Source organism: Macrosteles quadrilineatus, unplaced genomic scaffold, assembly GCF_028750875.1.
Source record: "Macrosteles quadrilineatus isolate MER2022 unplaced genomic scaffold, UCM_ALF_1.0 Scaffold_1__1_contigs__length_201487025, whole genome shotgun sequence".
NCBI lineage: Eukaryota > Metazoa > Arthropoda > Insecta > Hemiptera > Cicadellidae > Macrosteles > Macrosteles quadrilineatus.
The window spans coordinates 13,551,283-13,577,768 of NW_026542594.1; the positions used below are offsets into that span (position 1 = coordinate 13,551,283).

The 26,486-nt window shown below is 34.0% G+C and overlaps 2 protein-coding genes across 4 annotated transcripts in view; one reads left to right on the forward strand and one right to left on the reverse strand.

The window, feature by feature from the left end:
• LOC128982026 (synaptic vesicular amine transporter-like) overlaps positions 1-3,931 on the forward strand; it is a 55,442-nt gene extending 51,511 nt beyond the window's left edge. For both annotated transcript variants that reach the window (XM_054401067.1, XM_054401075.1), the window contains exons 12-13: positions 3,158-3,288; positions 3,734-3,931. In XM_054401067.1, the coding sequence (XP_054257042.1) occupies positions 3,158-3,288; positions 3,734-3,844 (242 nt within the window). In that variant the 3' untranslated portion in view covers positions 3,845-3,931. The remainder of the gene's footprint in view (positions 1-3,157; positions 3,289-3,733) is intronic.
• Positions 3,932-4,724: 793 nt separating this feature from the next.
• On the reverse strand, positions 4,725-24,603 carry LOC128982802 (protein-cysteine N-palmitoyltransferase Rasp-like). 2 transcript variants are annotated; one of them, XM_054401816.1, is made up of 9 exons: positions 24,455-24,603; positions 24,059-24,237; positions 18,250-18,441; positions 11,378-11,596; positions 10,934-11,074; positions 10,363-10,580; positions 8,876-9,077; positions 8,010-8,154; positions 4,725-4,930 (listed from the first exon to the last, which is right to left on the reverse strand). In XM_054401816.1, the coding sequence occupies exons 1-9, from the start codon at positions 24,555-24,557 to the stop codon at positions 4,917-4,919; spliced, it is 1,413 nt and encodes a 470-aa protein (XP_054257791.1). In that variant the 5' UTR covers positions 24,558-24,603; the 3' UTR covers positions 4,725-4,916. The 2 variants fall into 2 exon arrangements, with proteins under 2 accessions (XP_054257791.1, XP_054257790.1); XM_054401815.1 differs by lacking the exon at positions 4,725-4,930 and adding an exon at positions 6,726-6,950.
• Positions 24,604-26,486: the final 1,883 nt, after the last annotated feature.

Consider the following 26,486-nt stretch of genomic DNA (forward strand, 5'->3'; position numbering starts at 1 on the left):
AGATTTGCAGCCGATTCGCACAGACGCACACTGATTATAAGTAGCCTACAGTAGAGAGAGTAATAGCTTGAGGAGTATGTTTTATCTATGGTAATAGTCAATTGAGAAGTGTATAGACCTAGTCAACGATACCACCTTCCATCGCATACCTGCCTCTTTCATAATTATTATCACCACAATACAACTATACACAATTGCCAGTAGGTCTGAATAGAAACGACCTAAAATAAAACGATAATATCCAATAAAATTCACAGTACACATAATTTAAGTTTGGTGTCCTAACATCAAAACTAATCGTCACACCTATCCTTTATATTTATATCAATTATTTCACTGCATTAGTTGCTAAATAAATAAGTGTAAACAAAGAAAAGGAAAAACAATAACAGTTTGTTTTGGAACAGCTGTTTGGTTCAAATAACATTCATTTGAAAAAAAGAACTGGTCACATGTAGCAGGAATATAAAAAGTAAACACGCTAGTAAAGCTAATGACGTAATTGTCAATGTTTATTATCCATGCCGTTATCAGTTCTATCATAGATAAAACATACTCCCCCAAGTGTTTGTTTAGTTTGTTGTGTTGCTTAGTCTATGGTTCTATCCTTGACAATTACCCACCCTCATTGAATAAATATACATCGTAATTTCCCATATTAGTTAATTTAAACTACAATATATTCATAATTGAAATAAAAGAATTATTTTCACGTTTGGGGGTGCTGATATAGGCACCCCCAAACGTAACCACAACTGAACACGATTTCATAAAAGGATGGTTTGTCTAATTGCAGTATCCTAGGTCAATGTTGACGTTGTGTTCAATCTATGTCATCCTTCTGTTTATCTTTGTATAAAACCCGGCTTAGGCCCCCCATACACGTAACGATCGGCCGGCCGGCGAGAGCCGGAAGGCCACACGCAACGATTCGCCTGCCGGCCGGACTGAAATTTCTCCGCCTAGTGGCAAGTATGCACTCAGTTTTGTACGGCAAAAACGTTTTTGTTAACTTGCTATAAGCTGGATCTTTTAAGTCCCTGTTGTGGTATGCCTTTGTTTTGACCCTCCGCCGACATTCATGCTTTCTGTATTCTTCTATAAAGGCTAGCACATGCTGATTAGTCCACGTAGCCATATTAGTACAAAGACTGAACAGAAAATAAAGTTAGGTTATGTCAATGACCTTAAAAATGAACGTAAATAAAAAAAATAATGCTACTACTGTACTGTCGGCCTTCCGGCGGCCTGCCGGCGACCCCATACACGTAACGATCGGCCTGAAGGCGGGGGTTGGCCGGACGACGACTGATGGGAATCCCATCAGTCGTCAACCGGCCAATTTGGTCGTCCGGCGGCCGGACGACGACCCCATACACGTAACGATCGGCCGGCCGGTGTGGACTGTTCAGGCCGGGCCGGCCGGCCGATCGTTACGTGTATGGGGGGCCTTAGGTTGTGGTGGTAATTTAAAATCGTGATTCCTGATTATTCTTGATCTTCTTTTTATGACATCAATATTTCCGGGCCTAATCCAAACAAAGTTAAAGCAGACAAACATTAATTGTAAACAAAAGGCTACCATGAAGAATTAAAACATGTAAACATTGTCATTTTTCTAATCTTTCCTTGAAAAGTGGAGCAGTAATATAATTTGCATTTATCCTTTTTTAATTAGACTCGTGTACAGAGCCTCGATTTGTACTGTGGTTTAATTAATTTTGGTCTAAACTATTTTAAACTGTGGTCTAATTATCTCTACTAATCTTACTTATTTCCTATAATCAATGACAAAATAAGAGTAAATAAAATAACCTCATAGTTCCATAGTTTATATTTAACCAGCTGTTAGTTAAAACAAATTATATTGCTCTAAAACAAATCGAAGATTACAAAGATTGCTTTAAAAAATAATTTGAACATCCTAGTATTTTACTATGTATATTTAATTAATCTGTCATCCTCTTACAGAAGAATTGAACGTATCAATGATTAGCATTACACATAGTATAAATAAGTCAACCCTATGTATGTCTTTACATTTTTACCCAAAAGCTGAATGTTTACAGCTGTTATGTAAAGCAAATTATTTTATGCCAAAAGCTAGTTTAGAATCTTAGCGTCGGCTGCTAGACTTTTTAAAAATTAAAACCTAATTTATAAAAAACTGGGACCCTAAACTAAAATTATGGCTTCGACATTCCCTAGTTCTCAAAATTATCTTTCTTTCAATACAAAAATCATGAAAATCTGTCGAGTGGTTGATTCAGAATCGTGAAATAAAAAAACACTGTTTCGTTTTAATATTATAGATATAGAAAGATAATATTGAAGATGTTATGTCAAATCTATATATTTAAGTCCAATGTATGTTTGTTTGTATGTATGTATGTTTGTCCTTTATGGACTCCGAAACCGCTCGACAGATTGTAATGAAATTTTCAGGTATTATTAAGCATTATTCAAGGATGGTTTGTGTGAAGTTTGGTGCAGATCCGTCAAAGGGCCCCAGTGGCTCTGGAGTTTCCCATGTTAACCTAATGAGTACTCATATTTAAATGGAATTAAAGATTCTTAACAGCTGGTTCAACTAAATAATTTAATTCTGTGATGTTTAATATCATTAAAAAGTTAATAGGTTTACCAACAGGGTGCAGCACTATTATTTTTTTCATTCATGACAACAGCTAATTTGCTACCAAAAGGTGAGTGAGCGTAGCGAACGAACTTCAACCTGGAAGTGAGTTAGCGTAGCAAACGAGCTAACCTGAAGGCAAGTGAGCGTAGCGAACGAGCTCCAACCTAAAGGTGAGTGAGCGTAGCGAACTAACTTCAACCAAGACGTGATTGAGTCATGCGAACGTGCTCATCTTGAAAATGAACGAGCATTTGACATAAAACCACATTAGGACAGGATGACGTCTGTCGGGCCAGCTAGTACATTATAAAAATAAATTTACAGATGAGTTGTAAAGTTATGTATGTAGAAATGGTGATTGAAACAAAGACTTTTCTTTTGTCTAAGTTAATTTTGCTTCGATAAACCAGAGTTATTTGTTAGGATTTATGTTTGAATAATTTAATTTTAAGCTTTTTAATGTTAACAATATCATATCACATAACAGATGTACACCAGTAGTGTTTATCTGTGCCTTAGGTCCAATGATAGGTGGAGAAGTGGTCCACCTGATAGGGTTCCCTTGGTTGCTCAGAGCTGTGGGAATCATCAACATTGTTTATTGTCCTCTGTTGATTCTGCTAAGTCGCCAAGCCTCATCAACGTCACAGGTATTCTCAAAATATACTTTACTGATCATAAAACTAACAGATTTTGGTCAATAAGATTACGGTACTATTGCCATCCACCATCTCGCCATTTCTTACAGTTGTTTTAAAGATTTAAAAATTTAAGATTTAAAGATTTGAATGTTTTTGAGCTACATATTTTCATAAAAAAGCACAATTTTTGTGGTGATACAATTCATTTTTCATTGTGGATTCTAATGGCCAAAATCCTATCCTAGAACATATAAAGGCAACTTTAGGCCCCACCTTTCACTTTCTTGGGCTTTTTGGTAAAATCTTATTTTAATTTTACAATTTTAATTTTCATAAACATGACACTCTTCTTAAAATCCCTCATTGCACAACTTGAACCACCATTCCAAGTTCCAAGTATCATAATCATAAATATGTTGTCGTAATACTTGAGTGAGTGGTGTTATGGTTTCAGACTGCTGCAATCACAGAAAGTTACCAGGTCAACTACAAGACTAATGAGGAGAGTAAGGTCTCTAGGAACAAGTATGAAAGATTCTTTAATCCTGATGATGAGAGTGATTAATGGGCTGAATAATAAATAATAAATATTTAACAGTTATTAGTATATGTCAGAAAATGTTCAATCAAAAGTGTTTCTTATAAAAATGTTTCATCTGGACAACCCTGATAATTATTTCACTAACACCTTACTATGATTCACAAAGATAGATTTTCAGAGCACAAATACATAATATCATATCCTCTCTAGTAGAAAGCACAACCTTGCCAGAGGTTTTTAGGGATTCTGGAGTCTATTCTTAGGAAGACAAAATCATATACCTTCCTGCAAAGTCATCAACTCTCGGGAGAATTAACAGGATTAGAACAAAAATCCTACTACTTTGGCAAAATTTTGTATAATACACTATTGCACATTATTGATTTAAAAATCTTAAAATCAAAGTCACTCTTGATGAACATTACACACACTATTAAACAATGCTACATTGCTACATACAAATGAGGAACATAAAAATATGTTGTTAGGTACCAATCCAATTACAGTTGTAAATCGAGTGTTCTCCACATGCATGTTTTAAGTTCAACCATGAAATTCCCTGTCCCATGGTTATGCTCAGAGCCATTCGTACAAATGTGTAGGGAAAATTTAAAAATACATGCATTGTATTGAATTGAAAAATAATATGAAGTAGTTTTATTTATAATACAATTCCCCCAAACTGTTACTCACAAGACCGAGACCATGGTCGAAACAGTGAAAAGGTCGGATTATCCATGGGGCATATTAAATGACCAAATTTATTGCTTACCTGAGATTTACTGATCCCGCGTGATTGCGGAAGATGATAATGTTTTGCCATGATCACCGGGGACGATGATGGTGTTTCAGTGATTGTGGGGGAAGTTCAGTAAATTGCCACGAATGCAAGAGATAGTTTATTGTCTTATATTAATTATAGCCCAGTCAAATAAAACAAAAAATTGCCATTCGGGTGAAAAAATTCCTGGAGAGTTGGAAGATTGTTTAAACGTTCCTCTTGCTCATTAGATTGAATAAAAAGTCCTGATGGGTGGGGTGGGGGTCGAGCTTGACTAAGGGAAGGGCTCTGGATGTGACGTTTTAACGTTTTTCGCTATGTATCGGAATCTGTAAGTCATATTGAAAAGTGTTAAATACAAAAGTTATAGCTAACAAAATTTCCTACAAAAATTACACTATGCATTTTTTTTTGTACGACTTAACCGTTTTAAGCTAAAGGGTAAAGAAAATAACAGTATATTAAAATTGTGTTTTATTTGCATTTCTGTTGTTAAAGTTAATATTACTAAAAATAATTTTAATGATTACAAACATGGGTCATGTCGTTTAAACTAGGGGATCGAGGGATTCTTCAGTCTCACAGAATCGTCGTCTACCGGAGGGCCATTGGTGCACACTCCCTCTCAGTTCCGCACATTGTTGAGCAGTAGACCCCCGCTTTACGCATATTGTGTTCCACATCCAAAATTGCTAAATATTGTTGTGAGGATAGCGGCCGGAGTATCAAGATCTAGGATAGTAAGGGTTTTTAGTTGTCCTTCGGTGCCCGTTGTCCAACCCCAATCAGTTAGTGGTAGTTTATTTCCCAGCCATTCTTGCCCTTGCACATATTCTAAAAGAATGCTGCTGGGCAGAACCTTTTGTTGGTGGCAAAGAGGGAGGTCTGCTTTCAGCCTAGTGGTAGAATTGATGAATGCGATGTATTGGTATGTACTGATGTTGTACATCAGTAGGATCATCCGCTTACCGGCTATCAAGACTTCCTTTTGGGCCAAAGTCGGGCCTTAAAATACGTTGGTAATGGTATCGAGATGATTTCACAATTAATGAATTGCCTTTTCTGAAAAATGACGAGGTGGTATCACACCCACTAAGCCCGTGAATGAACAATATGCTTCTGACAAAGTAACATTTCTGTAATTCATCGGAGTAATAACTTCTATGTTCTACCTTAGGCTACATTTTTTCTTGTTTGAAGAAGATAATTTCTTGATCGTGTGGAGCAATCAGCAGGACCAGCAAATTTATATGCTCTTCAACGATAGCAACATGACCACTGAATGCTGCTTTTTTCACTCCACAACGCACAATCGTTGTATCAGCATCAGCTTCAGAACGTCTGACTTCTATACCCTCGGAGATCATTTTCTGAGTAACCATTAAACACAACAGTGCAGAAGTCACCATAGTGTTTCTTTGTACGTCACATATTGGTTGATTACATTAGTTATTGGAGCTAACTAGTGAACATTGAAAAAATCATATAAAGAAGACTTGTGTCTTTCTCATATCTCTTTCATCAAACAGAGCTATAAGGGGAAAGGCGCAGCTCGTGGCGCAGAAGTCCTCTAGATCCTCGTTGTTTTTCTTTGAAAATTGCAACTCGTTGTAATACGAGTAGTGGATCCACCACATGCACTACGTTATTAATTTTGATAGTGCTGCTCATTGAGACCAATGATAAGACTTTGTCTTTTCGAACCTGTTTTATATTCCATGCAAATAAAACACCATTTTAATATACTGTTATTTTATTTACCCCTTAGTTGTACGAAGTGTCAAAAACGTGTATGACACTGAAGAATCCCTGTATCCCCTAGTTTAAACGACATGACCCATGTATGTAATCATTAAAATTATTTTTGGTAATATTAACTTTAAAAACAGAAATGCAAAGAAAACAAGATTTTAATATACTGTTACTTTCTTTACCAGTTAGCTTTAAATGGTTAAGTCGTACGAAATGCATATTGTCATTTTTGTAGGGCTTTTTGTCAGCTATAACTTTTGTATTTAACACTTTTCAATATGACTTACAGATTCCGATATATAAGCGAAAAACTAAAAGAAGTCATATTCAGAGCCCTTCCCTTAGTCAAGCTCGACCCCCACCCATCAGGACTTTTTATTTACTTTAATCTAATGAACAAAAGGAACGTTTAAACAAATTTCAAAACTCTCCGGGAATTATTTCACCCGATTATTCTAATTTAACTGGGCTATTAGTATATTGTTGTTGTTCGTTGTTATTTGGAAATTTGTTTTGACTCCCACTGTTTTGTTTCGACAGAAATTTGACAAAAGGAGTAGCAGATGAATATTATAACAGCAAAAGCTGACCATGAACCTGTAAAAATAAATGTATTTTAACATGAAACAAGTAACTACACTGTATTATATACAGTATACAGGGGCGCCATCCAAGGGGGCTAGGGGGGGAGCCACCCCCCCTCCAAATCATATTTGAAAAAGTGTAAAAGTTGGGAATTTTGGGGTATTTGAAGCTGGAGTTTGGGAAGTTTGAAACTGTCTTTAAACTGTTTACTTAAACGATTTTTTCTCTAACTAAGCTGACATCTACCCTTTTGTATAAATTAATAATTAAGGTAAAAAATGTTGGACATTTCATAGGTTGAGTACGTTAAGTAATGTAACCATACCGGTAGTAGAAAGTAATTCAAGGCTTTTTAGAGCAATTCCTTTCTTTGAAGAGAGCCGTAGACACTGAGTGTTTATTTTAAAATCTATTTGAAGAGGCTGTAAACCTTAATGTATACAATTGATCAGTGCAGTGTAGTGACAGTCATTTCAATAATGTGCGAGAAACTAAAATGTCTTGTTACTTTTATGTTAGCTATAAAGAGGCTTTTTACAGAGAGACTTTTACTACAAAAATTTATTATTAATTAGTCAGTAAATCTGAGTAATATAGTTGGGAAATTCAAGTAATATAGTTGGGAAATCTGTCTCATATAGTTGGGAAATTCAAAGTGTCTCCCCTGGTCGGCCTCGATATTTTTTCACGTGACAACCCTTTGTTTTAAAAACTGATAACTTCTCACATCTGAGATTACTATTAAACACACATAAAACATTATTCAGGATAGCGACAATACTTTTGTTACGATAACTCTACTTTTGATACTAACAATTTCTCTACTTTACTCCACAAAGCAAGTTTAGCAAATAAATGTAAACCACCGTAGGGACCATGTAGTATCAAATCAATTAACCAACCTTCTTTCACAAACTGGGGCTGTGAATCCAGCATAGTACTTCCCTCTCAGGTAGACCTTGCCAAGCTCAGTATCATTATACTGTATAAGCAAACATGTTGAATATAATAACCATTTGGACCTTTGTCAGTCTTAGACATAACTCAACGTCTAATAGTTAATAATCTCACCATTGAAGAATATTTCCTTGATAAGAAAACTTCCAAATTGAACATCACAAACGAAGAATGATGAACTTATAGAGCCCATCAGTAAAACTGGAGCTGCAAGCAACGCTTTGAGTCTGCGAATGTTTGTCCCACTGAACATGTGCCTCTGAAATACAATAACCACAAACTGAAAATCAGACAAAAACAATTAACACAAAAGACTAGACTGCTCTCTTACAAAAAATGTAACGACATGGAAACTATTAAAACAGGAACTTAATAATAAACAGCCGTAGACAAGTTATTGCAGTACCAACATTTAAATGTATTAGATATTACATAAACTAATTACCCCTCTCCTTCAGCAAACCTGCAGACTAAGCAAATTTTCATTTGTCTGATCCCGATTTCAACTAAAATTGTTCCTTAAACATTCAGATTTAGTTCCTATTTTAAATTGTAATTTTTAGAATTTTCTTTGTAATTACACTGTAATTACAGTTATAAATAACCATACAAAAATACTTCCAAATGGGATAAATTATCGTTTAGAGATAAATTGGAAAATTCTTTGTTTTGATGGTTGAACGTTGACTAACCTGTAAAACCCCTCATAAATATATAACCCCATTACCAAAGTCTAAAACATGCTGATTTGCAAACTCGTTAGAGTAAACATAGGTTTACTTGAGTGTAGTAACTTTCATCGAAATTGGATGATTTTTACTAGAGTTATTGTGCTAACAGATATATGATTTTGAACGGAGGGTGTTTTTGGCATCTGAGGACATCATAATGATAAGGTAAATCGGTCCCGGTCCAGGTCTTACCATGATATACAGTATACAGGTAATACAGTAGCTTATTTCCTAAATACACTTACTGACCTCCCAGTCCTGGTAGACAACAGATTTGTTGAAGGCAGAAGCCACAGTAACCAGTAACACCACGAGCCAGTTGAGAAAGCACCATATGAGAATGATGGGAGCCATGCCGTGCCAGAAGATGACAAAGGAAAAGCAGGCTGCTGAGGCTAATATACGTCTCCTCCAGTCTGCACTACCTCTACTCAGAGGCAAATACACATACCTGAGACAAATCATTGGTAGAATATAGTGGTGGCCATACCAGTGACCAAACCATACATACAATAAAGTGGGCTCCGACAAACATTTTAAAGTTATTGCTTTCTAGCTCCTGCTACAAAGCAAGCAACAAGAGCCAAAACACCCGCTTTACCAATGTACCTAGGTCTACACAGACTTGCAATAAAGATTTTCAGAAAATGAATTACTTACATAAGATAAAATATAATATATTATAGTAAACTATAAATATAAAATTAAGATATTATAATTAATAAACTATAGGCTAATATAATCTATCTATCTATATATTAATAGGCAAGCATGTTTCTTTAAAACCTTTTTTCTCAGCTTGTGTGCATCGTAGGGAAAATCTACGCAAACTTTTAGAAAGATATTTTTCTGTAGGTGTGTAGAATCCCTTTAATTATAAATTAAAATAGGCTCATACAGAAGCACAAAAAATGAATTCAAAATAAAAAAATTAACATGGGTCTTTTGGTTTGCCATGATGGTGACGAAAAACAACAAAATATAAACATAAAATCAAAACAAATGGAAGCAATTCCAATTACATGTTTTATTTACAGCTTGGGGTGAAAATAGAGAAGCCGGTACCTTAGACTTACAACTATAATTCGGCCGCTTAGAAAGCGACCTCCTCCAGCATTGGTTTAGCTTTAGCGCGCAGGTCGTTTTCTAAGCGGCCGAACTATAGACATTCCATCCCCATGTTAAAGTAATCACCAGTTTTTAATTAAATTCGTCGTAGTTGATGGGAGCCACCAGCAGATTGCGCTGATCTAAATTACTAATTTCTGTCAAATAAACAATGTTTTTTACCAAGTCAACTTTTGGAATGACTTATTATGACCTAAAGCAATTGTTATGACCCATCAACTTTTTTAGAAACAAAATAAGGTAGAAAATAGAATTTTAGACACGCATTCTGTATGGCTCGCACAATTACAACGTTTTATGATAAAAAATTAGGGCAGCTGGTCCATATAGATCGGCTGTCCACTTCAGTTTCCAATAGTCAATGCGTGTACATTACACATTTTTGGTTGAGTTTTCTACCACTGGACGACCACTAGTATAAACTAAATACCCCTGAACTACACCTCTTAGCAATACTGTATAGGCTATTTTTTCATTTGTAGAAAAACTAGTTTACAAAGAAGGGCAGTTTTCTTCAGATTCTTATCTGAAGATTGAAAAATTTATGACACACGAGAAACTAAGGGATTTCTAACTGTAGTTATGATAAATAAGGTTGGCTTACTTACTTTTGCATGTATTTATAAAAACCGACATCCAATCTCCTCCAGATGTCTGTATACAGATGGTAATGAAGCATACACTTTGGGGGTGGAGGAGGGTTGTAGCCATCAAAACTGGCAAATGTATTTCCCAAGCCATAAAATACAATCAGAAACAAATTGAAGAAAATCCCAAGTAAAACTCCAAGACCATCAAAAGTCCAAATCCCAAGCAGAGCAACTTCCTGGAAAAAATATTCATGGGGATTTCCTTTTTTAAATGTTAATGGGCAAGCTAAAAAAAGTACAATTTTGTTTTTAAAGGATACCAACAATATAACTCTAAGACTTCAAATGAAAACAAACCTAAATAATTAGACTTAAATTTGTAAATTGGATCAGATTTGAAAAAAAATAATTTCTCTTGACTTATCATAAACGTTGGCTTAGATGTTCAGATGTGTGTAAAAGTTGATTTAATAATTTCATAGTTACAACAAGTACTGGTTTTTACTGAACACTACATGTAGCTGGTCAAGAAAAGCATAATACAGTATTCAACTTAAAAAAATCCTCTTAAATAAAAAAAACCACTTACCGAAATACGATGCTTCAAAGCATGAATGTAGAGGAAATGAAGGGAAATCTCTAACACTGCAGCCCAGAATAAGAATCTTAGCGAATTCAAGACCAATAATCCAATCCTTCGCAATGTTAGTTTCTTGAATGAATGATACATCTGGAAAGTCAGAAACATATATGAAAATGTTATAAGTATTATTATATTTTAGTTCCCTTTAATTTGTGAATAGGCCCAGCTATGTCAGATTCATGTGCCGGTAGTTGTTTTTAAAAAACTGAGAAAGCTTATCAAGTCACTATAATATCTACTTTTTCTATATTAGGAATAAGAAGTGAGCTTTAACCGTTGTATTATTATATTCAGCCCGATAAGAACACTCACGATGTAAACTTTTTCGTAGGCCTATCCTTAAACCATACTCATAAATGACTCTGCCCTTTTAACCCAAAGCATACTTACATAAGGTCCAAAATCAGAGTAGAGTATGAGTGGTCCGATAAAGTAGGTAGGAAGATAGAAGCAGTAACCAATCAGATTGTAGAAAGTTATCAGCCTGCTTTTTGTTAATTTATTTTCTGGGTTCAGATGATCAAAGACAAAACTGGTGCATCTCATATGTTGCCACATTGTACTGACTACGAGTCGAGTAAATAAGCTCATTTCTCGTCCTTTTATTTTCTGTAAATCAATTCCAAAATTATTAAAAAGGTCAGATAGTTTTGGCAATGAATGGTTATAAAACTACAACTATTTTATTTTCACAATATATATGTATGTTCTCTTTTGTATATGTTTGTAAAGCTTAAAAAAACAAATAATTTATAAACTTAAATGAACGTGTTTTTGAAGGTTGTGTAGACCAAGACCCCTGGCTTATGTGTTTGGCTACGGAGAAAATTAAAAAAATGTAAATTTATAATTCCCATGTGGGGATATAATATACAGTATATTATGAGGAATGAGTAAATTATTATAGTTTATTACTACTATGGATAGTTCTGTTATAGTTCTGTTATTTATGGATATATTTTGATCAAACTTAGGAAAATTTATTTATTTTATACTAAGCTATTTATATTTTACTAAAAACACACTTTATTACCCTCCTTGTAGCAGCAAACCTAGATACTTGTTAAACGTATCATAGGCTAACCAACACAAGTAGACTTCTCATCCCATTGTAAATTTTGAATCTCGGTTTTCGTCTCTAGTTCATGTTCGGTGACACTGATCGCTAGTGTCAACAAAATTTTCTTTCTATTATTTTTGGGTTAATTTTATGATTTTAGCGAATTTCCCCTATAGGGAATAAGCTATTACCGTAGTACTCATGGTAAGACCTGGACCCGGGACCGATTTACTTTTTTGTTTTGAGGTCCCTAGAGACCAAAAACACCATCCGTTCAAATTCATATATATATATATATATATACTCGTATATATTTATATATGTGTCCGTTAGCACAATAACTCGAGCAAAAGTCATTTGATTTTGATGAAATTCGGTACAAACGTGTAAACCTACGTTTATTCGAACGAGTTCGCGAACCAGCATGATCGGACTATGGGAACAGGAGTCTATGGGATAAAAATGGGGTTTTCCCATTTTTTACCCTAAAAACTTAAAATATAGCAATTTCTTTCCAAACCATTTTGTAGAGCTTAAAAAAACAAATGATTTAGTATATTGAAGCGTTGTTATGCGCCTAATGGTTACGGAGAAAATTAAAAAAAACTGCAAATTTAAAATTCTCTTGTTATTCTTATGGAGAATAAATAAACTGTTGTCGTTTGCTTGTTTATGAACATATTTTGATCAAATTTGGAAAATGCATTAATTCCATACTAAACTATTAACATTAAAAAAAAACTGTTTACCCTCCCTGTTGCAGCAAACCTAAGTACTCATTAAACTAATGCTATTTAAATAGGAAATAAATGTGATATTTTTAAGGAGACATTTTAGTGTAAATCCTATCAGGCAAATGGAAATTCGCTTAGTCTGCAGGTTTGCTGCGGCGGGGGTATTTGCTTTACTGGTTGGTTATATAACTAGGGAACGAGTTGTTTTTAGCGAATTTCCCTATAGGGAATAAGCTATTACCGTAGGTCTCATGGTAAGACTTAGTCACGGGACCGATTTACTTTTTCATTTTGATGTCCCCAGAAGCCAAAAACACCATCCAAACTGATACGTATTTTGGCACTAAGGCCATGATCACAGTATGAGCTATATAAAAGTATGTAAACAAATAAAATAAATAAATAGTTAATAACATATGTTTTGAATTCATATTAAATTTTGATTAAATGGTTAGGTGTATTTTTTAACATGTAAATGTGCAAGATTCTTCCCTGATTTGTCTGATTTTTTCATGTATTGGATTTTGCTTTTGTTTTTGCATTACATTGAGGATTTGGTCGCCGTATTCTTTTGAGTGGAGGTATATTTGTAGCTCTTCTTTTATGTCCATTTTTTCACCCTTTTTTTCATAATTTAGAATTTTGACACATTCTTCTAATTTGCCATAATTGTGATTATTTTCTAATATGTGTTCTGCATACATTGAGCGTTGGGATGTTTTATTGTTTGATTTTACGGCTTGGATATGTTCTTTGAATCTGCATGAAAATGTTCTTCCAGTCTGGCCAATGTAGAATTTGGGACAATTTAGACATTTAATTTTGTAAATTCCAGATTTTTCATATTTGTTAATTGTTTGTGGGTTCTTGTTTGATAGTTTATTAATTAAATTGAATGCGTTGTTTCTAGATCTATAGCTAATTTTGAATTTAGATGTTTGAAATGTTTTCCTGATTGGTTTGTTTAATACCGAACTGTACGGAAGACAAATAAACTCCTTCTTCTCTTCTATGTTTAAATTTTGGGTTTTCTTATTTTTGATCTTCTTGATTAATTTGTCTATTAAACTATCCTTGTATCCATTTTTTGTAGCTATGTCTTTTATAATAGATTTTTCCAAATTGTAATCATCTTCATTTAAAGGTACTCTTAACATTCTGTGTACCATAGAGTTGAAGCTTGCCATTTTATGTTGCCACGGTGAATTTGAGTTAGCAGGAATAACAAGATCTGTTTGTGTGGCTTTTCTATAAATTTTAAAATAATGTTTCTCATTGTTTTTTCCAATTGTTAAGTCGAGAAAATTGATTTCATCTTTTTGTATTTCCATTGTGAATTTTATTTTCTTAGATATTGTGTTTAAATAAGATAAAAAGTCAGTGCACGATTTTTCATTTCCTTTGAACAGACATAATATGTCATCTACATATCTGTGCCAATATATTATGTTTTCCTTATGAGGGTTATTTTCGTTCATTATCTTATTTTCTTCTAATTCATTCAAATAAATGTCAGCTAATAAGCCAGAAAGTGGTGATCCCATCGCTAAACCATCACATTGTTTGTACATTTTAGATTCATATTGAAAGTAATTTTGATTAGTTACATTTTTCGTTAATTTAATTATGTCATCAATTTTGTGATTTGAAATCAATTGATTTTGGTTTAAATTATTTTTAAGAATTTTGATTGTATCTTGTACTGGAATGTTAGTGTACATGTTGGTTATGTCAAATGATACAAAAATAGTATCTGTTGGTATTTTGATATCTTTGATTTTTGTTATAAGGTCTTCAGAATTTTTCACATTATAATTGGTTGTAATTGTTAAACATTCACTAATTTGTTTGTTAAGATACTTACAAATTTTATATCCTGGAGCGTTTTGGTAATTTACGATTGGCCTTATTGGGTTGTTTGGTTTGTGCATTTTGGGCTGACCTCTTAAATTTTGTGCTGTAGGGTTAATAGTTTTCAATCTTTGTTTTTCAGCTTTTGTAAGTGTTTTGCATGTTGTAATTGTACTATTGAGGGTTTTGTTATATTCTTGTGTTGGATCTTTTTGCAATTCTTTAAATTGATTATTATCAATAAATTCTGTTACTTTCTTGTGGTAGTCTTCTTTTTTCATTACGACGACTGTATTACTTTTATCCGCCTTTGTTATGGTTGAATTGTTTTCATGAAGTTTTTCTGATATTGAATGGATGGTTTTCAATTCTTTAATTGATTTTTCTTTAACTTTCTTTTGTTTGAATTTATAGTCTGTTTTGTTTAGTTCGTGAATAAAGTTACATTTGATTGGATCTTGTATTTCCTTATCTTTAAGTCTTAGTGCTGCATCTATTTCAATAAGTTCATCTTCAATTTCTTGTGTTTTGTAGTCTAGGTTCACATTGTATTTTAAGGATTTTTGGAGCATTTCACATTCATCCTCATTGAAATCAATATCTGTCAAATTCTCTAATTTTGTTTTAAAACAATAATCATCAGTCATTTCTGGGTTAGTTTTTGGTTTTTAAATTTTTCAATTTAATTATTATTTTTATATAATAAAAATATATATATATATATATATGAATTTGAACGGATGGTGTTTTTGGCTTCTGGGGACATCAAAATGAAAAAGTAAATCGGTCCCGTGACTAAGTCTTACCATGAGACCTACGGTAATAGCTTATTCCCTATAGGGAAATTCGCTAAAAACAACTCGTTCCCTAGTTATCACAAAATTGATGACATAATTAAATTAACGAAAAATGTAACTAATCAAAATTACTTTCAATATGAATCTAAAATGTACAAACAATGTGATGGTTTAGCGATGGGATCACCACTTTCTGGCTTATTAGCTGACATATATTTGAATGAATTAGAAGAAAATAAGATAATGAACGAAAATAACCCTCATAAGGAAAACATAATATATTGGCACAGATATGTAGATGACATATTATGTCTGTTCAAAGGAAATGAAAAATCGTGCACTGACTTTTTATCTTATTTAAACACAATATCTAAGAAAATAAAATTCACAATGGAAATACAAAAAGATGAAATCAATTTTCTCGACTTAACAATTGGAAAAAACAATGAGAAACATTATTTTAAAATTTATAGAAAAGCCACACAAACAGATCTTGTTATTCCTGCTAACTCAAATTCACCGTGGCAACATAAAATGGCAAGCTTCAACTCTATGGTACACAGAATGTTAAGAGTACCTTTAAATGAAGATGATTACAATTTGGAAAAATCTATTATAAAAGACATAGCTACAAAAAATGGATACAAGGATAGTTTAATAGACAAATTAATCAAGAAGATCAAAAATAAGAAAACCCAAAATTTAAACATAGAAGAGAAGAAGGAGTTTATTTGTCTTCCGTACAGTTCGGTATTAAACAAACCAATCAGGAAAACATTTCAAACATCTAAATTCAAAATTAGCTATAGATCTAGAAACAACGCATTCAATTTAATTAATAAACTATCAAACAAGAACCCACAAACAATTAACAAATATGAAAAATCTGGAATTTACAAAATTAAATGTCTAAATTGTCCCAAATTCTACATTGGCCAGACTGGAAGAACATTTTCATGCAGATTCAAAGAACATATCCAAGCCGTAAAATCAAACAATAAAACATCCCAACGCTCAATGTATGCAGAACACATATTAGAAAATAATCACAATTATGGCAAATTAGAAGAATGTGTCAAAATTCTAAATTATGAAAAAAAGGGTGAAAAAATGGACATAAAAGAAGAGCTACAAATATACCTCCACTCAAAAGAATACGGCGACCAAATCCTCAATGTAATGCAAAAACAAAAGCAAAATCCAATACATGAAAAAATCAGACAAATCAGGGAAGAATCTTGCACATTTACATGTTAAAAAATACACCTAACCATTTAATCAAAATTTAATATGAATTCAAAACATATGTTATTAACTATTTATTTATTTTATTTGTTTACATACTTTTATATAGCTCATACTGTGATCATGGCCTTAGTGCCGAAATACGTATCAGTTTAAATAAAAATGAATTTCAGGGTACTCTGGTTTTTATTATTTCGCTTATTAATTGAAAAAGTAGCCCTAAAAAGTGAACAGAACTATCAAAAAATTTATATATATATATATATATATGTGTGTGTGTCCGTTAGCACGATAACTCGAGCAATAATGATCCAATTTCGATGAAAATTGGTACAAACGTGTAAACCTACGTTTATTCGAACGAGTTCGCGAACCAGCATGATCGGACCATGGGAACGGGGTTTTATGGGGTGATTTATGGGGTTAAAATTGGTTTTTCTCATTTTTGACCCTCAAAACATTAAATTCCCCAAACTTCCTCTAGACCATTTTGAAGATCTTAAAAAAACAAATAATTCAGTATATTGAAGTGTTTTTGTATGGTTATTGGTTACGGAGAAAATTGTAAATTAAAAATTCCCAAGTTATTCTTATGGAGAATAAGTAAACTGTTGTAGTTTGCTCGTTTATGCATATATTTGGATTAAACATGGACAATCTATTTATTTAATACTAAGCTATTAATATTTTACTAAATAAAACACACTTTATTACCCTGTAGGCAGCAAACCTAGGTACTCGTTAAACCTAATGTTATTTGAATAGATTTAAGTTAATTGAAAATCAAATCAGGCAAATGGAAATTCGCTTAGTCTGCAGGTTTGCTACGGCGGGGGTATATTTATCATTAGATTGTTTTATTTGGATAAACAAGGTTTAAAATGACTGAAATGACAAGAAACAAATTGTAAACAAAACCTCTACAGTGTACCAAACAGAACTAACAATAAAATTGTCTTTAAATTTATGACAACAGCTAATTCAAACCAATGAATACAAACCTTATAATTCTCTCTCTCTACGCCAATTATCCGTCTCACTCATACTGCTGTGGGATTCCGATACCAGCGTCTTTCCTACCGAGCAGTTGCCACGGCAACTTGTCAAAATTAAAAAAACTCAGGCTGAATTTTTAACATGGGCAATAGAGGGAAACCTAGGCATGGGAGACCCATGAATAAAATCGTTTTGTCTCTATGCATGGGACAATCCCACAAAAGGGGTAAAGGTTGTTAAAGGACACCCTGTATAGTTTAAGTAAGTAAAATAATGAAGAAGGTTGTTTTGAAAACAGAATTGTATCTAAAAAACCGCTTGCTCAATAAAGACTTGTTATTTCTTTATTAAATATGGCTGTTTAGGTTTAAGCATTTTTAATACTGTACTGACTAATGTCTGGTAATTTTATGATTTTATGATGTAATTATCATTCTGTATCTATATAAATAAGTATATAAAAAGATAAATCCTTAGCATCCTTTATTCCAATTTAAATTATAAAATAACATACAGAAAGATATTTAAAACTACAACACAGATTATAAGGAAAATAGAGTATCACAGTTTTTGTCTTACCCATAAAGTGTGAAGCACGACTGTAAGAACAGTAGTAAAAGGAAGTCCCAAGAGCCAAGTCTTGGTAACAGAATTGAGTTGTAGAGTAAAAAAGTAGAAACAGACATGTATAAACATGAATGAGGCAGCTTCAGGACCAAAGTGAACACAAATCATAGACAGTGTAATCAGACTGTGAACAGCTGGTATGCCCTGTTAAGAAAACTTCATTACAACTCATGATGAATGATACATTTTTCATATACTTTCTCACACAATCAAATATCTTCATAATAGCAGTGTACCCGTTCTACGGACGGGGATCTTGTTGTCAGTTGAAACCTTATTATATTCAGAACAGCAGTTCTGTAAACTAAATTAGTAGCTTTATAGATCTAAGAAGCATAGCTCTAAGGTAAAATTCAAAATTACTTTCCGCACTGGTTAAAAGTTATTAAATATTTTGTATAGTATCTATGTAAAATAGATTGTATAGTATATAAAATAAAGTACTATAGACTATTTCAATAATCACTAAAAAGTTGAGGTAATGATCAATAAACACTCTACGTCTTATTGATATGAAAACAACTTGAAGCTTAATCAGAGCCGGGCTTAGGAATGTGCAAAAGGTGCGGCTCCAATGGGCCCCGCATTTCTTGGGGTCCCCCGTTTTAGGCAAAACCCATAACAAATATTTAAAGTCTTGGCAAAATCGTATGGCCTATTTTTGAGTTTTTATGTCAAATTACAAAACTTGAACACTGAATAAGATCATGGGAGGTGCCCTACTCACGGGAGTCGCTTTGATTGTAAAAAACATCACTATTGTTTCCGCTGTCGTGAGAGATGATGACAGGTGTTGCCCCAATAGCAGAAATTTTTCATTCTATGAGCATGAGCAACAACATGGCAATTTGGGGTTGGAGAACTTTTTAGTAATAAGGGGCCCTGCTCTGAATGTTAGCACAGGGCCTCACACTACCTGAGTCCGACTTTGAGCGTAAACAATTCATGATGGTTTGCTCAAAAAATGTTTCACTAAAATGTGTTTAAAGTTTCAAAGCATAAAATAAAATTTAGATACCAAACAGAATATTTTATAACAAAACAGATTTATACACGTAGTAATTATTACCGTATTGGGGTTAAGCATTTGACATTTCCTGAAAACACAAATTTTTACCGTAGAAAACTGTCAAATATATACACTATTCCCTTCTAAGTATTCTTATAATAATTTTAATTTTAATGCACTCTAATAAAATGTAACTAATTTCACCACAATCTCCATTTAAATATCATTTCAAATAGTTAAATGTTTTCCTCACATAGTGCATCAGTATCTTCAAATCCCAATAGTTTCAAGACTCTCTGATTGGTCACTGATGTATCACATGACCAACTCCTTCCTTCAGTAGTGTAGTGACATTCTTGGGCAAGTCCTGTTGCTATGAGGACTTAACATGCTTTCTCTCATATTAATACTTTTTCAAATACCATAAACCCCTCTTTACCATCATAAATAACTATCGCTGGCTTATAATTAATTATACAAAGACAATTAAAGTGATTCTTAACATTATATTGTGTGAAAAAAATGAACTTATCAACATTATAAGCATTTCAGGAATTATCAAAGGGGCCCCAAGTCCACACATCAGTTTTATGTAAAAAGGTTAGTGTCCAACTTTAAAATAACTTTAATACAGTCCACATTGCTTACCTATAAATTAACATAAAATCCTCACAAAAAGAATTAAATATAATACAGGGTGTTTATAAAAGAATGCCGGGATTTTCAAAGGTCGTTGCTGGGGGACCTTTTATATTAATTATCTATTCAAGATAATTAAACGGGCGCAATGAGCAGCTGTCCGGGAGCCTCACTGGACTGCCTTCTCAACCTCACTCCGATTGACCTGCATGTCAAGGTCACTGCGAGGAGGACTGCCTACAGACTCCAGTGTGAAAACCTTTGGTTGGATGTTGGAGGATCCCGAGGTCACTCTCGGATCACTCAGCAGGTAAGAGGGGAGGTAATGGACATGCCCTCGGACCAATGCCGACTCGATTCTTCTTCGCCAGACCATTCACTGTCCAGGGATGAGTGGATGTCCGGTGGGAATCCTCTTCCACAAGGCTTCAGGGACATCAACATTTCCATTTTTACAGACAGCTAGGCTGCGCTCAAAGCGCTCGACTCCTATGAATTCAATTCTAAGGTGGTCTGGGACTGCCTTTCTGCGGTATGTGACCTGGGCAGACGCAACAAGGTAACACTCCGTTGGGTTCCTGGGCACTCAGGGATAGAAGGGAATGAGGTGGCTGACAGGCTAGCAAATGTCGCGTCAGCCTCAGACTTCGTGGGACCACAGCCTTTCTGTGGAATCTCTCGTGGGCATGCATGTCACTCAGTCATGGCATGGGCTCAGGAGGAACACAGGAAAAGATGGGTTAGGCTTCAGCACCATAGGGTAATTAAGCTCACCCTCTTCTCCCCTTCCCAGACGGTCGCCTCCAATGTTCTACGTTTAGACAGGAGGCAACTCAGACGGATCACAGGAAAGGTCACTGGACATGGCTTCCTGAAATTGCACCTGCATCGCTTGAGGATCCACAATGGTGACACTGCGTGTAGGAAATGTGGGCAATCAGAGGAGACTGCTGATCACCTACTCTACGACTGCACAGCTCTGAATGAGGTAAGGGACAGTACTCTTGGTGCAATGACAAGGGGTAGACACCTCCCTCAGGAGGCGCTCATAGACAGGATGCTGGAGTTCATTAAGCAACTCAGGTTTGACGGACTCTGAATGTACCATAAGGGGAGCGCAAAAAGCCCATCAGTGGCTGACGTGCAACAGGACAAGGTCCGCCCCTACAGAATCAATCAATCAATGATTCAAACGTCAAATTGAAGGGAAAAGAACAAAGTTTTTTTTCTCATACTTTGATACAATCCGGAATGATTTAATAAAATTCTGATTTTCATTAATCTAAGTCGCTGTACGCTTATAGGGCGATCGGCGGGTTTATCTGATGTCTTTACTGATAGTCCAAGCAAACTAAAAAAAATGGACACAGGGACCATTAAAAAATTGCTATAAAACGTTTTACGGTTTTATTTTGTAGTGTTGGGTCCGCAGAGTGACATACTAAAAGGTGCCAAAAATCGGTCAACAGGAAACCTCCTAAAATCACGATTAAAAATAGTGGCTTTTCCCGACAATGGAGAAATTTGAAAAATATACCACATGCATATTTTATTCAAAATTTTTTGAGATATTGACTTGGGACGACCACCGATGTTTATTGGGTGGTAAGTACTTAATTTCGATAGGGAACTCATTTTTGGCCGCCATATTGGATATAAATAAAAATACCCCCGCCGCAGCAAACCTGCAGACTAAGCGAATTTCCATTAGCCTGATAGGATTTTGCATTTTTAAAATGCCTCCTTAAAAATATTTTATTTATTCCTATTTAAATAGAATTAGTTTAACGAGTACTTAGCTTTGCTGCAACAAGGAGGGTAAAAAGGTGTTTTTTTTTATGTTAATAGTTTAGTAAGAAATGAATGTATTTTCCAAATTTGATCAAAATATGTTCATAAACAAGTAAACTACAACAGTTTACTTATTCTCCTTAAGAATAACATGGGGATTTTAAATTTACAATTTTTTGGAATTTTCTCCATTAGACCATTAGGCGCATAATCACGCTTCAACATACTAAATTATTTGTTTTTTTAAGCTCTACAAAATGGTTTGGAAAGAAATTGTAAAATTTTGTGTTTTTAGGGTCAAAAATGGGAAAACCCTATTTTTACCCCATAAAACCCCCCATAAACCCACGTTCCCATAGTCCGATCATGCTGGTTCGCGAACTCGTTCGAATAAATGTAGGTTTACACGTTTGTACCAAATTTCATCAAAATCGGATCATTTTTGCTCGAGTTATCGTGCTAACGGACACACACACACACATATATATATATATATATATATATATATATATATAGAGATAAATATATATATATATGAATTTGAACGGATGGTGTTTTTGGCCTCAAGGGACCTCAAAACAAAAAAATAAATCGGTCCCTGGTCCAGGTCTTACCATGAGTACTACGGTAATAGCTTATTCCCTATAATATGGGAAATTCGCTAAAAGTTAAATGTAATGATAATGTTGTGACACATCATTATAAACTAGATTTTCACGCAGATTTCAATGCCAAAATCGGTTTTTAAATATCTGTTTATGTTTTGAAGATATATTCAAACGAAAACTCTCCCCCATACATTTCTTATGGACGTTTCGAACTTTCATGATTTTTAAAGATAATTTTTCTTATATCTCCAGTTCTTATCAACGCTTGCAGTTCAGTCTAGCCTTTGAATATTCTGTGATGTAAGTTTGACTGAGGAATTGTGGACGTCAAGGTAAATAACCTGTTATAATAAAAAGTGTTGAATAACGATAATGTCAAGTTTAAAACGAAATAACAGGATTTATAAAATTTTATAATAAAACACATCTGTAAAACATGAAAAATGTACAAAATTTTATCATAGTCAATAACAAACCCAATGAGAAAAACAAAATTGAAAATTTTTATTATATCTAACCTATGGCAGCAATCTCTTGAATGATTGCTTTCTTCTTGTCCAAATGTTGTCGTTTGTGGTTTTAGACACAGCTCTGAAGATAACCCCACAGAAAAAAGTTGCACACTGATATGTCTGGAGACCTAGGAGGCCAAGGAACATTGCCAAAACGTAAGATAATCCGTGCAGGAAACATAAGTTTAAGAACAGTCATTGCATTTTTTGCGGTGTGTGATGTTGCCCCATCCTGTTGGAACCAAACCCGTTTTAAGTTTATTCCTCGTCTTCTTAGTTCTGATTTGAAGCATACGAATGTATCGAGCCGAATTAACAATAACTGTGGCTACGTTCTCTTCGAAAACTAAGGCCCAATAATTCCAACAGAGCCACACCAGACTGTTACTTTTAGTGTGTAGAGGACGCTGGTTGATAAGGTGTAGATGCTCTGGAGCCCAGTAACGTAGGTTTTACTTATTCAGGGTCCTATTTAAGTGGATATGAGCTTCATCGCTCATTAATAAAATTTCATTTCATTAGATCGCAAAATCACTTTCATTCTGTACTATAAGCAAAGTCTTCACGTACAGCAAAATCAGTTGCCTAAAGTTGTTGCCCAATGGGATGGAATTTTAATTCTTTATAAAAAGTTTGTCTATCCATGCATTTCTAAAGATTCATTTATCTAAACAAAATAAGAAAAATATGTAATACTAAGGTTGTAGACGGTTAAATTTCCTATAATATATGTATAATAATTTGTTTCTAGGACTTATGGATACAAAAATATTCAATCTTTTACAATAACAAATCAAACTTTTCTACTCGAATCCATCAGAATGAGTATAGACGATGCTCCCCAAACCTGCTAAACCCCATCTCATGCAGATGCACAACAGGCTGTATGGGGGCGTGTGGCTGTAGAAAGGCGGGCCTAAGTTGTTCCACCCTTTGCAAAGTGTATAGTAGCCAAGAATGCAACAACAGGAATGAAGTCACCCTCGACGACGAAGACGACGCCGATCTACTAACTCCTATACTTGAGGAGGACAATTAATAACGTAACAATTAATACGTCTTAATTCTCTCAGCCCCTACTAAAGGAGCAAAGCTCCTGTAATAAGTGTTCTAATATGTTAGTTATTTTTTATTAGTTTACTTATTTTTTAGCCTATTTATTATTTTTTTTATTCCTAAAACAAGTTAGACCTGTAAAGTACCTTGGGACATATCCAGCGAGTGAGTTGAGTCAGCACTAAGTGAGTTGCCACCCACTTGGACAATGTGAACACCGTCATGTTGATCCAGTCATCCCACCTGCGGTGAGACACGTCCTTCTTATACCCAAACCAGCCCTCAGCTAGGTAACTCTCCGTATCGGACTGGTTCAAAACTAAAACTGGGTAGAAAACCAGTAAACATTGTAAATAACAACCTTATCTCAGCCTCATTTATCTGATTTCAACGAATATCACTTAGAATAACTTATTTGTATAACTTAAGATTTTAAATGTGATACTATTCTAAAGATACTAAATCCAGCAACAATAAATATTTTATGTATTTGTATACTAATAATAGGCGTTATTATCTGAAAAAGTAATATGAATACTTACTTTCTCCAGCCAAATAAACCTGATATGTAGAGTACACAAAACACCCAATCAAAAATGAAAAATACAAAAATAATTCTGTCTTTGGTAAGGAACAAATTGTCATATTGATTTTTTTATATCAACAAAATGTTAATGCCAACACTGGTAACATACTTTCATTAGGGTAAATCATTAAAAGAAAGACATCCATGTTCCAAATAATAGCAGGTGTATAACATACTACCACACAATTAATGGTTATGACACCTATTGAGAGATAATTGATGATACTAATTGTCTGAAGTCGCTTATTCTTAATATTGTATTTCATGAATAGGGCCAAAAGTGATTCTTTTCTACATGGGTTCATGTTTAATTTAAACAAGGCCAAAATTTTAAAACAAGCGAGTGTAGAAAACTTCTGGCACATGTGATGTACAAAACTATATTTTGTTTCAAACTACACTACCTATGCTAACAAAAAAAAAAAAAAAAAAAAAAAAAAAAACTATTATCTTGTACTTTGTTTACCATTATTAATTAGCTCCCAAAATTGTATCTGCCTGGTTTTGCTATTGCATACAAAGCTGTCAATGTTATTTAAGAAGAAAAGACCGCAATTACTAAGCTAACAGAATAATAAAGTGTGCTTCTTCAAATTTGTCTTAAATGTCAATAAATGGTAAATGTTGATGTTATTGTTGTGAAACATATATTGTGACACTATAATAGACACAAACACATTTGATAATAAACAGTATCAGCATTCTGACACATACTTTCTCCCATAAGTTTGTCAACAACCTTTATCATGGGCAAGCGGTGAGAGTAAATATATTTTATAGTTACAAATCACAAAAGTTGCAATAACTTTTGAACCGGAATTGTTACAATGGGGTGTTGTACTATTTTTTTAGAATTATATGGACCATAACATATTAATTTTGATCAAAACCAGCTTTTCTCCAAAAATCTGATTTTTTTGTGATTTTATGTTTTTTAATGGTAAAATAACATAAGTTACAATAACTTTTGAACTGTAATTTTTACGGTAATGGGATTTGTACCATTTTGCTTAGAATTTAAGGGACTATAACATACTCAATTGTTATCAAAATCGTTCAGGCCATTTTTGAGAAAATCAGATTTTTCCGTTATTTAATGGGGTTTTATAGGAGAATCAACATTAAAAATTAAAATTTAAAAAAATATACCATGGATTAGAACCTTCACACCAAATATCATTGAAATCGGACCACAGGTGTAGTCCCTAGCTCTGTACACATCCAGACACACAGACATCCCTTTGAAAACCACTTTTTTGGGTCCAGGGGGACCCAAAACAGATATATCCACTCAAAACTCACGCTCAAAAATTTTGAAGAAAACAATACTTTCTCCATATCACAGAAAACGTACTACTATAACCCAGAATGCCAACCGCATGGTAAAAAGCATTAAGCGGTTTGAGAGAGCTTTGCCTGTCAATCCGTAGGCAGCGCCACCAGCGTTGCTATGCTATTGCTCTCTCAAACCGCTTAATGCTTTTTACCATGCGGTTGGCATTCTGGGTTATAGTAGTACGTTTTCTGTGTCCATATACATGGTATAGAGGGAAAAAGTAAAAATGCAATACCATTTGTATCAACTGGTACTACCACCCTGGCTAAGAAAAAAGGAAATAAATTAAATACCTTGAATTGAACTGTAATTACTTTTTATACTACTAATTATAAATTTACAAAAGTACGTTTCATTATGGCCTTAAAAAAACATTTGTATTAATTAAATGTTTAAATCAAATAAGTAGTTGAGCCGCAGATGTACCATTCTTACACTATAAGGTACGTTTTGCTTGGAGCGACAGGTGCGACAGTCGCAGCGGCAGTTGCGGGGTGGTAGACTATTTTGCTTGTAGCGACAACATCTTCCTGGCGTGACGAGACGTGGTACCGTCAGTGCACCTAACCTCAAAAGTGCGCACTAAGTATAAAGTCACTAATTAAATTCGATAAATTCACTTAGTAAAACAGGTAAAACTTAACAATAAAGT